The following is a 14214-nucleotide window of genomic DNA, read 5'->3' as shown; positions in this document are numbered from 1 at the left end:
GATTTGTATTGCAATTTTTTGTACTTCATTTATCATTCAATGGTTGTTGTGGTTATAAGATTTAACTGTTTGTCGAGCAAGTAACATGGATACATACATTGTCCTAACTTTGCAACCTCGGGAAAGGAAAAGCATTGTTGCTGCAGGTACCTTCGAAGCGATCTATTATTATATGGTGTTTTTTTTTATTTGACGTAATTCTGGATTCTGTGTGAGAAAGTAAAACATCTAAATGAAGTTGCACTATGTACTTTGAGGCAGTAATATGACGCGTATATAAATATGAATAGGAATTCAACACATTTTTCTTTCATGATTTATCTTATATAAAACACTCCATAGTAAATTTATAATTCACCAATCTGATGAAAAATGGTATTGAGGTTGGATTCAATTTTCCTATTTGGAGGCCATGGGTAACATATACATTTGACGATGCAGGGAAATGATCTAACTCGGTACATATTAATATGTCCTAGGTTTTCACTCAGTACATATTTATATGTACTAGCTCTAACATGTAAACTTGTGCTAGAGTTTGCAATTCTTTTTACTTCATTTATCATTCAATGGTTGTTGTGATTATACATATGCTGAGCAGGTAACAGGGATATGTGATTGTTGTTGCCCTGAATTTGCAAACTCGGGAAAAGAAAAACAGTGTTGCTGCTGATACCTTCTCAGCATTCAATTATTTTGTGCTCTTTTTTTCATTTGACATAATTCTGGATTCTGTGTGAGAATGTAAAACATCTAAACGAAGATGAACTATGTACTTTGATGCAGTAATATTAAGGGAATATAGTATAAATATGGATAGGAAATTTATATGCCCCTTGCAGTGTTCCCCTGGAACCGGTGTTTGACTGAGAAATTGTGCCAGAAGTTGTTTACAATGTGGTGAAGGACCAGGAACATTGTGGGGAGATTACATATTAACATGTACTAATTCATTTGTGTCTGTCTATGTGAATTCTTAATGCATTTTTTTCGAATCCTGATGTTTATTTGCTAGATTAATAAGCAAACATTTGTTTACATGATGAGATGTATATCACTTTGGATTTTAATTTGTAATTTTTTGAGTCGGCTTGGATTTTAATTTGTTACTTTTTGTGTCTGTTTTAATAATTGGCAGCTATGTTGGATGAATTGCAAGAGCATGTTGAATTCATTGACATGGAAAATGGTAAGTTGATACCTTATTAATTTGGGATTTTTTTTTTATATAATGTAATTAGTTTGTATGTGTGTCACAGATTTGCATACAATTGGTGGTTTAGTCCCCCTTTTTGAACACCTGAAGAATTCGAGTGCAGGCATCCGAGCAAAGGCTGCCAAGGTTGTAAGTATTATAGTTCAAAATAATCCTAAGAGTCAGCAACTTCCAATTGCCGCAAACAGTCTAGAACATCTCAATATGTACTAGGTTTTCACTTAATACATATCAATATGTACTAGGTTTTTACTCAGTACATATCAAAATGTACTAATTCATTTATGTCTATTTCTTAATGTGTTTTTATTCTAATCTTGATGTTGTTTGCAGGAGTGTGCTAGATTCTTTGGGTGTTCTGTATTTTTAGCGTTCTCTAGTCCTTAATGGTTAAGTCATTGACTCTTGATAGTTTTTATTACGTCTTTGACAGATGACAGTTTTGCGGAAGGGGATGTATGAAATATAACAAGCTATGGTGATGTTTGAGAAGAAGCTTAAATTCAAAAAACAAACAACAACAACAGTTATGGCCGCTGGAGATGCAGCTACAAGTCATTGAGGTTGTAGACATCAAGGATGAGAGAGATTGGAGGAAATATCTCATCAACTTGATGAGTTGTTGAGCTATGTTTTTTTGGCAGAATTTTCTTTGCCCAGGTTTTACATTACAACAAGATATGTAATGCCACTATTTAAGGCTTCATACTTTTTAACGCCACTTTACTTTTCAATGCCACTATACATTACAAAAAAAATTGAGTTTGTGCATCAGGTTTTAGTAGATGATGTACTGCCTGTATTCAAGGTTTCCAATATTTTTTTGTTAACCTTTTCCTAGCCCTGCCTTTGTAGTAGATTTATGAGTCCTGTACTTTGGAAGATTATTGTATATACTTTGTTTATCAAAATAAAAAGATTTTATTGGGAAATATGAGTTGAACTCACAGTATACAAATGATATGCTATGGAAAAACTACAGTATATAAATGATGTATCCGGAGAAACCACAGTATATAAAACAATGTACTCAGGAGGGGAACTTGCATTAAGTAAACTTTGTACACTGAAACAAAAGGAGAAGTTGAAACAAGCGGAGTTATGCCTTGCTGTAATACAATAAGTGACGATCAACGCCTTCAATTCCGAACTTTACAGTCTTTTTAGCACCCGTTTTCTATGCAACACATTCATAATCTCAAGCTTCTGCTGACTTGATAAATTCTAGATATTTATACACCGCAACATGTGCACATCGCTGCAACTAATAAGTTTTTCCATAAAAGCTTAATGTTAAAACCAATTTTTGCAACAAATATTTATTGAAAGGGAAATAAAATCACCTAGTTTTTCACGATATAAGAAAATATGTACTGGCAGTTGACACTGTCAAAAACCACCAAGTTTATCACAGTACAACCAGATATGTACTGCAGTTTTTACCAGTATAATCGAATATGTACTGGCGACAATTGACATTGTCAAAAACTACCCCGTTTTTCAAGCATTACACATCAATATTTCTTATCAGAAACATGCTGGTTTTACATGTTATTTTCCTCTTGCAAGGTAGCACATGTTGATATGACCTAATACAAGTGCAAGTTTTCTACAGTACTAGTCAAGATAAGGAGAAAAGAAATAAGGCTAGTTCTGCAGTACAAAAGAAATAAGGTTCACTGGTTTCACATGATACATATCAGTAACTAATGCTTTTACACAGTACATATCCGTATCTATTACAGTACATATTAATATGGTATATCAATTAATAACCTAGTACATGTCAATATGTACTGTAGTATCATATTCAAGCATAAACTAGGGTTAAGGGTCTATGCGATATATAATTATATGTACTGCATCAACGAATCACTTTTGGATAAAGTACATATTGATATAATGATGCTTGTGGGGAGCATAAAAGAGATTTTAGTACAACAAAGCATATTGATATGCACTGATGCTTACGGAGAACTAAAAAAGAGTTTTACATAGTACAATAGAACGTATTGATATGTACAGATGCATACACACAACAACAAGGAAAACAATACATATTCATATGTACAAAGTAACACAGTACAACATTACATATTTATATGTATTAATGCTTATAGAGAGCATAAAGAGGGTTTCACATAATACAACAACACATATTCATATGTACAAAGTAACACAGTACAACAATACATATTGATATGTATTGATGCTTATAGAGAGCGTAAAGAGGGTTTACATAATACAAAAATATATATTCATATGTACTGCATCGTACACGCAACAATAATCCAATTATTCAACATTACATATTAATAAGTACTACCAATATGTAATATGTACTATTAGATCATGCACATAACACTAATCTAACTATCGAACATTACATCTTGATATGTATTGTTCCTTTTAGAAGCGAAATTAGAAGTGAATTTTAGATTTGTACCTTCTTTTGGTAAAAATGCTTTCTTCCATTTTGTTGATGAAGGAGTAACAATGTTTTCTCTGTATTGTTGTTGATGGTGGAGGAGTAACAATGTTTCTCTTCCTTTTTGTTGTTGGTGAAGGAGTAACAAGAAAACGAATAACAAAATCAGATCCAAAACGAATTTCCATCAAAAAATAGGAAAATCTTGTTTGATTTCACCGAATCTAGGGTTTTCCCATTGATTTTCTTCTGCTTTGATGATGAATTATTTGGGTTTTGTGACCTAGATTTTCAGATAAAACTCAAAATCGTGCCCTAGATTTTAAGTTTTTACTAAAATAAAGAAGATGAAATTGAAATCAGGAAAAATAAAGAAACTGGAACTCAAAATCGTACTATAGATCTTCAGATTTGAGTGAATACAAAAGAAGATAAAACTGATTTCTGCCGCTGGACTGTAGAAGATGATTAAAGTTTTACACGGACTCTTCTCATGGGTAGCTTTGTAATTTTACGTTTTTTGAAACTTTGTTGGACCAGCCAGCAAATGTTTTATCCCGCTGGACTACAGATTAACCCGGATCGGATTTTCTGGACTAAACAGGAAATTCCTCTCTTAATTATAGTACTACTTGGGTATCCACAAGGCGGATTTAAAATGCTCAACATTGAAACACAATGAGGCTTATCAGAAAAGAAAAAAAAAAGAAAAAAAAATTCAATGCTATGCCCAATTTGACAGGCAAATCTGGTTAAATCTCCATCTGGATATATTAGAACTTGTTGAAATGTTAGTTCAAGTGTGATTAATACAATGTTAACGTTTTGCTCAACTGGATGCACATCAAAAGATTGTCAGAGGACTAGGCGGATATGTACACTGCGTCTAAAACTAAAGCTGGACTAGTGGGGAATACTAATTGACCGATCCGACGATCAAAATCTCTTAGGATTTGATTGTCTATCCCCCCATTTATAAATCGTGCCAAATAGCTTAGCATGTTTGGCTATCTGGGTTTCATGACTGCTGCCGCTCTCATAACAGCATAAGAGTGGTTGTTATATTTGATTTGTTCTCTTAAGTTTCAGTTTATGATCATGGCGCTCTCTCGTCCATCTCTCTCCACAAAGACATCAAATTTACTTAGCTATAGTTCCGATTTTCTCCATGGAGAAGCAAACTTCCACAAATTTCCCAGTTTTGAATGCAAAACAAACAGATCAGTAAAATCAACTTTTTTGGTCAACCAAAAAAAGAATCAGTTCAGATCAGTGATAACTATGGCAAAAAAGAAAACATTTAAGAAAATGGTTGGAAATGTAAGTGACGAGTTGAATGAGATTGCATTACAGAACTTAGATTCTGCTCCTGCTCGAAGACGGGTGCGATACGCTTTCACTGAAGTTCAGCAACAACTTGATCATATCTTGTTTAAGGTTAGAATCATAGATCATACTTCACCACCCCTCTTTTTATCTTCTTACTAATGGATTCAACTTTCTTTGAACAGGATTCTCCTGCTGGGATCAGAACAGAAGAGGTAGAATAATCTCAACTACTTTTTTTATTATTATTATTATTATTATTATTCTTTTTCTTCTTTTATAAAGTTGAGAACTTTACTAAAATGTACAAAAACAAAAAAAAATTGGTACAGTGGTTTGAGAGAAATTCAAAGGGTTTACAAATATTTTGCAAGAGCTGGTTACCAAAATCTGATTATCAAATGAAGGGTATTGTTTATTTCTGTCATGGTTACGGTGATACTTGTACATTCTTCTTTGAAGGTACCTTTTTTTGTTCATTTGCTAGAGCTTCATTTCAAGTTACAATACATTGTGAAGAGGATGGGGTTTAGATGATGCTAAATGTGGGGTTTAAGATTTTCAGGAATTGCCAGAGCAATTGCTGCTTCTGGGTATGGAGTCTATGCAGTTGATCATCCGGGTTTTGGTCTTTCTGAAGGCTTGCACGGTTACATATCGAGTTTCGATGATTTAGTCGATAATGTCATTGAAAGGTTTAACATCATAAAAGGTGTGCTGCTTGTGGTGTACTACTGAGTAATGGTATTCTGGAAATCTTGTAGATTTTGTAGCAAGAGAGGTGTGTGTGAAGTGTTGATTGTTTCATGATATGTCCTGCAACAGAAAGACCAGAAGCGAAAGGATTGCCTCGATTTCTATTAGGGCAGTCAATGGGAGGAGCCGTTGCTATCAAGGCTCATCTAAAGCAGCCAACTGCTTGGGATGGAGTCGTTCTTGTTGCTCCAATGTGTAAAGTGAGCAAACTTACAAGCTTTATTCCTTTAATTATGTTGGAAACATTTCAGTAACAATTGTGCTGTTGAAAAACCGTAGATTAAAGATGATATGAAACCATCGCCAGCATGTGCAACGGTCTTGACTCTCTTGTCTAATGTACTACCGAAAGCAAAATTGGTGCCGGAGAAGGATTTGGCGGAGTTAATGTTCAGAGACCCCATAAAAAAGAAAATGGTAAGTTGATTGGTGTTTATTTAGTTAAAGCTTATAGAAGTACGAGTAGTATGAAATCCTAATGGCGTTCCAATCCAACCATTTTAAAGGCTGTCTACAACGTGATCTCATATTCTGGTCGAATGCGACTAAAGACTGCAGTCGAACTCTTGAATGCAACTCAGGATATCGAGTCACAGGTGGATAAGGTTAGTTGTTTCTTCGATCGCCGGAAGCTCTCTCGTTCTTGATCTAGTGGGTCTAAAATTAGTTGCCCAACAAAATTCACTCGGTTAATCTCTTACCGTATTTGCATTTGTTGTTCTAGGTTTCATCTCCATTGCTAGTTCTACACGGAGCAGAAGATAAAGTAACAGACCCATCAATTAGCAAGTTCTTATATGAGAAGGCTGCTAGTAAAGACAAGACCCTGAAGCTATATCCTGAAGGTTATCACTGTATCCTAGAAGGTGAACCTGATGAAAGGATTTCAACAGTCCTCAAAGATATTGTGTCTTGGCTTGATTCTCATTCTCCACTTGTCAAGTAGATTTCAGCTGTTTTGTTGCATCTATTATCATGAATCAGTTCCCTCCCTTCTTTCCGAAGTTGTATTTTACTTTCTCCTTACTTTGTTCTAGGTCTTAGCCATGTCTTGCTGCTCTTGCAGGAATATAAGTATAACATAAGTGTTCCTTCAGTTAAACCAGCTATACACAGTCGAATAATGTTAAGCATTTGTGTACTAAATGAATGTGAAATTGAAACTGAATCATTCAAAATCAACGCGTAGGTATATACTCTATCTTCAGAGAATAAAAAATAACTTCACTTGTGTTCAAATAGATAATCACAGCATCTGGTAGTGTTGGATTATTGTACAGAAAATGAAAGAATGGAAAAATTGGTTAACACTAGGTTTTGTTGATGGTGCGCTCATCTAGCCAACATATGATTTCATTAAATATTTCGAGTATACTATCATCTGGCTCACCTTCAAGAAGAGAATGAGAAGCATTCTTAATTAGATGAAGTTTTTTGTCCGAACTTTTTGCTTTCTCATACAACGCTTTGCTAACAGACGGATCAGTTACAATATCACCCTCCCCATGCAAGATTAATATAGGCAGAGAAACCTGCAAAGCATTACATATGTTGTAAGCTATATGACTTCATGGGTAATTTAGAAGATAACATTTACGCTACCGAAGTTATAACAGGGTATTTCATACCTCTTCCAGACGACGTTCTATCTCATCGGTAGTCCTAAGCAACTCTAGAGCAGTCCTTAGCCGTGGTTTATCTCTGTATGCAATAACATTATATTTTGCCTGCATTCATCAAAGAGGAAAAAAGTTGCCAAAATTTAACGAAATGCATGTGATTTGTTTATGCATTTTATCCCAGATAGCAGGTGGATTTGTGAGACAAGCAACAAGCTAATATGGGCCAGAAATAATTAATAGCAAGAATAGACCTACCAGTTTCCTCTTTTCCAAGTCCCTAAATGCCATCTCTCCTATATCCTTTTCAGGAACCAATTTTGATTTGGGGAGGACATTAGCTACAGCAATAAGCAACTGTTTCACCAGTAGTGGGGGAACCATATCCTCTGCAATCTAAGTGGAAAACAGTTGAATTAAATCCAAGTCTCCCTGATGAATAAGTTGCAACAAATAGTTTTAGGTTTATGAAAGTACTTTGCACATTGGGGCGACAAGAACTGCCCCATTCCATGCATTTGGTTGTTTTAGGTGCACCTTTAGAGCGACTGCTCCCCCCATCGATTGTCCAAATAGGAAACTTGGTACATCTTGGGACTCCATACTTTCTGCCATACAAAGCCACCCAAAGTCAGCAGAGAGATATTGATTAGCACATTCATAAGCTAGCATTTCAGTAACTAGAACACCTTTAACTTTAGAATAATGCTCGATGACATCATCTACAAGTCCGTCAAAGCTAGATATGTAGCCATGAAGACCTTCAGAAAGACCAAATCCAGGGTAATCCATAGCATAAACTCCATATCCAGATGATGCTAACTTCCTAGCAATTCCTGGAAACAGTAAACGGGAATCAATAAGTTTTGAGTTATTTCTAGAAACAAGGATAGTATAGAACTTGACAAACAAATTGACAGGAACTTACATACCTTCAAAGAAAAATGTACAAGTGTCCCCATAACCGTGACAAAAGCAAAGAATGGCTTTTACAGGGGATGTCTGTGGAAGCCAGCTTTTAGAAAAAATCTCGATTCCTCTAGAATTCACCTCATACAACTGTAGAAAAAAGCTTCCAAAGTGATCAACTTCACATGGTAATGCAAAACCTTAAGCTAAGAGTTTCAACAAGTATCCCCTATTGATTTTCCCTACAAATAAACGAGGACATCGATCTAACATTCTAACCTATAGATAAAGAGGTGCGAATAGCAAGTTTCTTCCCAATTGAAGTTACTTTAGCCCTTAGGATTCAAGGTGTGAGGTTTTTCAATTTTTCTAAACCAAATGGTCCAAACTAAGAAAGTGTTATCTTAACATCTCACATGTGCATCTTGATGCTGTTTTACATCTTTAGATACTCTACTTTACTATTGCAGAATGAGGAAATGAATAACAGTGTAATTGAATGCTAATGTACTCATAAAAGACGTACCTCTTTCGTCTTCAAACCATCATCTTTGAACTGAAACACAACATAAAAAACATGATTGGTGTCAACAAAGGATTAACAAAACATGAAGATTCTAAACCACCTAGTTCTTCGCAATGTAGCTAGCTCCAAGGAGGGTAGGGAGGGTAAATTGAGGTTAAGTACTCGCAATTTGAGAGTAATGGGATCATCTCAGTTTTCCATTAAGCTATTCTAATCTACTCTGTCCCAATCCAGTTTCATTAGATGTTATAAAAGAAAGGCATCTCTTTTTTTTTTTTTTTTAATAATCAAATTGAAGATATCATATAAATAAGATTGCAAACACAAACCTTAAATAAGCAATGATCAATTCCAAGCTGAATATCTTTGAATACTTCATGAGAACGACGCCTTGCAGATACATGATCCAGATTAGAGTTTATAATTCTTGATAATTCATCATCAATTCCATCTATCTCTATCCTCGGCGCCATGGCGTAGCTAATGTATCTCCTCTTTCTACACGATACTGATGATGATGGGACGCGTAACCCTAAAATCTAAAGACACGAGTATTCAAAGGCTTCACCTTTGAAATCGAAAAAACTTTCTTTAGAAGGAAAAAAAGCAAATAAATTTATTTAAAGAAGAATAGGTTATTAGGATGACGTAGATATTGCTATTGCTATAACTATATTACCGTATGATGACGACGAAGAAGATAATTTACCCAGGACGAAGAAGTGGAAAAATTAATACAAGCCATTTTTTAGCTGGTTCTCCGAATTTGACGAGGAGGAGGAGTTTTTTGAGTTGAAGTATTCAATTCAAACTGTAATTATTTCGGAGAAGAATTCAATTTCAAATGTGATTCGAATCGTACGACAAAGAGAATTCAATCATCTAGATTTAGATACGTGATTCGTCATGATGGTAATAAATTAATAATCATTAACTTGAATCCAACTAGAAGAAAATGGAAAGAGTGTGTATTATGCACTATACCTGAGTGCTTGACTGGCTGATTGCGAGATTTCGAAAATAGACGAATGGTAGTTGTTCAATCCACGTTTGTTTGTTTAATTGTTACGTATGACACGCACTTTGGACCCGGGGAAGGATAGCAGCCCTGGGGTCGCAATCGCAACTTGTATGATGTGGTTGCCAGAAAGGTGTTGTTCTCTTGCCCCCACATGCGGGGGAGGTTGCGAATTGTATAATGTTGATGTTGGAGGCAGAGAGGTGTTCTCTTGCCCCCACGGACGGCTCGTGACCCCATTAATATGGGTTGGCAGTCCTGCAAAAGGTCCTTGGATTTTGAGGATCCTAATGGGGTCCTTGGATTCTCCTCGGATACATCAAATCCGAGGAGAAATGTTTTGCTTTTGGACACTGGAATGCTGAACTATTGTGAACTCAACGCAAGTATGGCAGTATGCAGTTCAGTGCTAGATGGAATTTTCATCAAGCAAAAGGCATCTCTCTACTAATGTTCACTAGTTATTAGCATTCTACTGGTTCTAATAGAGAAGAAAGGAAATAATAGATCCCATATTTGAAGTACAATGGAAAGAAACATAAAAAGAGGACAAAAGATGAAAGAAAACTGAGAATATGGAACCCAATTAATATTAAGATATTATACAGAAAGCATTAAACAAAGAAAAGAAACCAGAAGTGTTTATCCAACAAGGCACGAACTAAAATTTGACTAGAATTTGTGATGCTGATCCACCAACGCAGAACAACAATAATTGGTTGGCTACAGCTACCGCAACATTTGTTGTAATTGGAGTACTTGATGCCTTTGTTCTGGTGGAAGAAGGTTAATTTGTTCTTGTGAAAGGCTCATAACCTGTTGAAGGAGTGCCTTCTCCATATCAGCTGTCAACTGCAACCAAATCGAGAGAGGGAACAAATCAATAAATGATAGAACCAACATTAAGATGGGAAGAAAGGTAGCCAAAGAGAGTTGGTTACGTTTGGTGGGCGAGGAGGGGCCTGGTTTCCCATCTGAGTCTGACCACCAGTCATTGGTGGGCCTGGAAGCTGCAATCCACCTGCTGAATTATCTTGTAAACCTGGTGGCATCCAAGAAGGGGGTCGGTTGTCCACTTGCATCGAACTACCAGCTTGACCGCCGTAGTCTGGACCTAAGTGCATACTACCTCCACCCTGAAAAGAGAAATAGAGAATATAATTCACAAGAAAGCAAGCCATAAATGAGCAGCCAATCCAAAGGAAAACAACTGTGTACAACATTTAAAAGTGAGAGACAATATATGGAATCACGATGAAAACTATAAGAATTTATATTTTCACAAAACAGCTTTGCCGTCTGATGGATTTAAAACTATGAAGCTCTATGAACACGCCTTGATTAAGTGAATGGGAATATACAAAACGAAAACAAAAAACAATTCATGCTGAAAAGGCGCTATCAATCAAACCATACAGACAGGCACAGGACAAATAGTGCGTGTCTACATACTATATTTGCTGAAGGAAAGGGAAACACAAATATCAAATTTGTACACTTCAACATATTTGTAATCAGTGTTACGTCGACCATCAATAACCGTCTACTAACAAATAATGGGTGGAGGTCCCAAACAGGACATCAGCTTAAAGATGCAGCACTACCTACATAAAATAAATCTAGAGATGTAGATCAATAGTAGGTGCGCATTTAAGTCCAGCACAGAATATCGGTACTCCCAATATCGTAGCATGAAATACCAATTTTAAAGTAAAAACTGTAATGGTAAGTACACATACCTGATATAGTGACTGAGGTGGTGGATGACTTGGCAGTGGTGGTTGTCCCTGTGGAAAAGAAGAGCCAATGCTACCAGAAGGTTTATTTCCTGACTGAAACGTTCAAAAATTAATTAACCTTCATCAATTTTCCTAGCAACATAAGCAGTAAAATGAGAAAAAACTTATTCATTTTGGTTAAAATATCAAAATTAATGTCAGTTTCTTACATTATATGAAGGCTGTGAAAGATGGGGCTGAGATACACCAGTAGGCTGGTAACCCATATGAGAACCCATTTGTGAATATCCCTGATGCTGGTACGGTTGCATAGAGGGTGGCCTAGGTTGTGATGGTAATGGTGGCTGCGGCTGCGGATGCAAGTGAGAGATACCAGATGTGTGTAATGTCTGCTGTGGCTGGCTGGAGATAGTGGGTGCTTGCTGAGGTTGAAGTGAGGGAAGCTGATGAGGAGGCCCTGAAGTCATATTATGCATATGTGAGGGGAAGGACATGGAGGTCATTTGTCCACTTGGATGTCCTTTTGGTTGCTGCAGCATCGAATGGGAATGTGCCGGCATGGTCTGAATGGAAACAGGTGGGAGGGGGAAAGACTGGTTTGGTTGCTGCTTTCTAGCTGGAATGTGGTTCTGGGATGCACTTAGTTGATCATGATGTGACTGTGAAACTGAAGGATTAAGCTGCTGACTTGATTGCACTGGTTGTTTAGGAGGTTGTGACATTGTCTGCTGGATGCTTGGCATCTGAAAGACAAAGGAAGTCAAAAAATTAATCAACTTCACCACTAAGAACAAAACATTCCACCAATATCATAGAAAAAAAAAGCAAAGACATACCACATTTGGGGGCTTCACCATTCCAAGCATAATTTGTGCCTGCCAAAAAACAAAACAATAACGAAAAAAGAAACGTATTAGTGCTGATGAATGGCACTCCGCGTGTGAATAGTTTAATTGGTATCTAGTAAGCAGAGAAGGAACAAATCCTAAAGTTCAAACATTTACAAAAATTAAAAAGTAGAGAGAAACGAGAGCATAAACACACCGACTTAACCAATAACTACATGTATATATCTCGGTAACAAATGGCATACACCCTAAATAGATGAACCTTAAGGTCCTTAACTTCATAGCATGGCTTCTGTTCATGTTTTTCATCTCTGTGAAGTTTTTTGCCCTATCCCTTCAGTTGCAATTGATAGTTATCTTTTATCACATCACATTCTACATCTACATCTTTAAAACTTTGCAATGACCACTTAGCCAATTTCAAAATCTATCTTATCCGGTTTCTTTCAAGACTTTGCTCTTTAGTTAAATGTTTTGGCCACAAAACCAAAAGAAGGGGGAACACTATCTATTTATAAGAAGCAATATCAAATTATTCGAATAGAAGAAAATTGCATCGTATCCTCCCTGTGATGCCATTCACACCAAACCAATGTACAGATACAGGAAATCATTCAGTAGACAGATTATAGATGATTAAATCAAATAAAATCATTGCAGATCAAATGATCCCTAGTACTACTTTTTAACTATGTTCTTATACTCAACATCATTAAACAAACCCTGATTGAAGAAAACAACCTACAACTAAACCTCAGAAAAGTAAAGAGGAGAAACCTGAAAAAGGGCTTTAGTTAGGGCAGGATTTTCAACAAGTATTTGCCTCGCTTGCTGCTGGTTTTGCTCTATCAGAGTCTGTACACATCAAAATCAAACGTTGCTAGTATTTTCAATTTTGTTAACTTGAGAAAGTATATCAAAACCTAAATTTCAAAAATTGTTGAAATTAAGCGAAAAATTAAATTAAAAAAAGAACTTACTTTCATCTGAGACATGATTTCATAGAGTTGATTCTTTGACATTCCGGCAAGGTTTGATGAAAAACCATCGCCTGATAATTGCTTTCCCGCCATCATCTTTACTCTCTTTCTCTCTAGAATCAGAGTAAAATTTGGGGAAAATCCCTTTTCTGTCTGGGAGATGAAAATCAAATGTATTTGTACCTGCGGAGCGTGGTGTGGATCGCGCTTCGGATACCCATCTAGGTGGTTCCAGGATATACTCCAGGCCCAAGGAAACTTGTTGGAGGTTATTTCTCTCTCCTCCCCTTTTCTCTCCGAAGTCCGAACCTAGGAAAAAAAAAAAAAAAACATTATCTATATATCCCTACCCTAGTTAGTAAGTTCGCGAATGATTCGCGAATCATTCGCGAATTTTTCCGTATCACGAATTTTACCGTCTTATTCGCGTACGTTTGCAACTCCGAACCCAAGTCGCGTATTATGTGGCATTCCCGGATTATTCGCGAACCGTTCACGAATTTTACGTATCCCGAATGATACGTCCGCTTAATTCGCCATAAATTCTTTAGCTTTTACTTTTAAAGACTCCACTTTATGGGCTTTACTGCCTCCCGAGCATACACGACCGAATATTAAAAGTGTTGAAATTTTTATGAAACAAAAACGACTGAAGAGATTTGAAGGTGAAGGTGAGAGAGATCTCAAACTCACTAACCAAGCATCTAAACCACCATACGACGTCTTCTTGGATAACTAATGTTGTATATATTATTAATATCATCATATTAAGTTTATTTTTTCTTTAAATAACTCACACATATGCATAAAAATTGGTCTATGACCTTATAAATAAAAATTATTTGTTAT

General features: G+C 36.2%; 3 protein-coding genes across 4 annotated transcripts; 1 reads left to right on the top strand and 2 right to left on the bottom strand.

Annotated features, from left to right (window-relative positions):
* The first annotated feature begins 4629 nt into the window (after positions 1 to 4629).
* LOC113282031 (caffeoylshikimate esterase-like) lies at positions 4630 to 6904 on the top strand. Its single transcript, XM_026530956.1, has 8 exons — positions 4630 to 5081; positions 5156 to 5185; positions 5303 to 5432; positions 5536 to 5682; positions 5796 to 5926; positions 6006 to 6143; positions 6233 to 6331; positions 6451 to 6904. Exons 1-8 carry the CDS (start codon positions 4737 to 4739, stop codon positions 6670 to 6672), a joined length of 1242 nt encoding a protein of 413 aa, XP_026386741.1. The 5' UTR covers positions 4630 to 4736; the 3' UTR covers positions 6673 to 6904.
* Positions 6879 to 9719, bottom strand: LOC113282032 (caffeoylshikimate esterase-like). 2 transcript variants are annotated; one of them, XM_026530957.1, is made up of 9 exons: positions 9460 to 9719; positions 9110 to 9319; positions 8781 to 8810; positions 8278 to 8404; positions 8035 to 8181; positions 7823 to 7953; positions 7604 to 7741; positions 7355 to 7453; positions 6879 to 7258 (listed from the first exon to the last, which is right to left on the bottom strand). In XM_026530957.1, the coding sequence occupies exons 1-9, from the start codon at positions 9523 to 9525 to the stop codon at positions 7037 to 7039; spliced, it is 1170 nt and encodes a 389-aa protein (XP_026386742.1). In that variant the 5' UTR covers positions 9526 to 9719; the 3' UTR covers positions 6879 to 7036. The 2 variants fall into 2 exon arrangements, with proteins under 2 accessions (XP_026386742.1, XP_026386744.1); XM_026530959.1 differs by having other exon boundaries at positions 9110 to 9348; positions 9460 to 9717.
* Positions 9720 to 10355: 636 nt separating this feature from the next.
* LOC113282033 (cleavage stimulating factor 64-like) lies at positions 10356 to 13540 on the bottom strand. Its single transcript, XM_026530960.1, has 7 exons — positions 13366 to 13540; positions 13163 to 13240; positions 12374 to 12412; positions 11747 to 12280; positions 11538 to 11630; positions 10740 to 10934; positions 10356 to 10650 (listed from the first exon to the last, which is right to left on the bottom strand). Exons 1-7 carry the CDS (start codon positions 13459 to 13461, stop codon positions 10528 to 10530), a joined length of 1158 nt encoding a protein of 385 aa, XP_026386745.1. The 5' UTR covers positions 13462 to 13540; the 3' UTR covers positions 10356 to 10527.
* Between the last annotated feature and the right edge of the window lie 674 nt (positions 13541 to 14214).

This window comes from Papaver somniferum, chromosome 5, assembly GCF_003573695.1.
Source record: "Papaver somniferum cultivar HN1 chromosome 5, ASM357369v1, whole genome shotgun sequence".
NCBI classification, from domain to species: Eukaryota; Viridiplantae; Streptophyta; class Magnoliopsida; order Ranunculales; family Papaveraceae; genus Papaver; species Papaver somniferum.
This window is presented reverse-complemented; position numbering and strand designations above follow the sequence as displayed.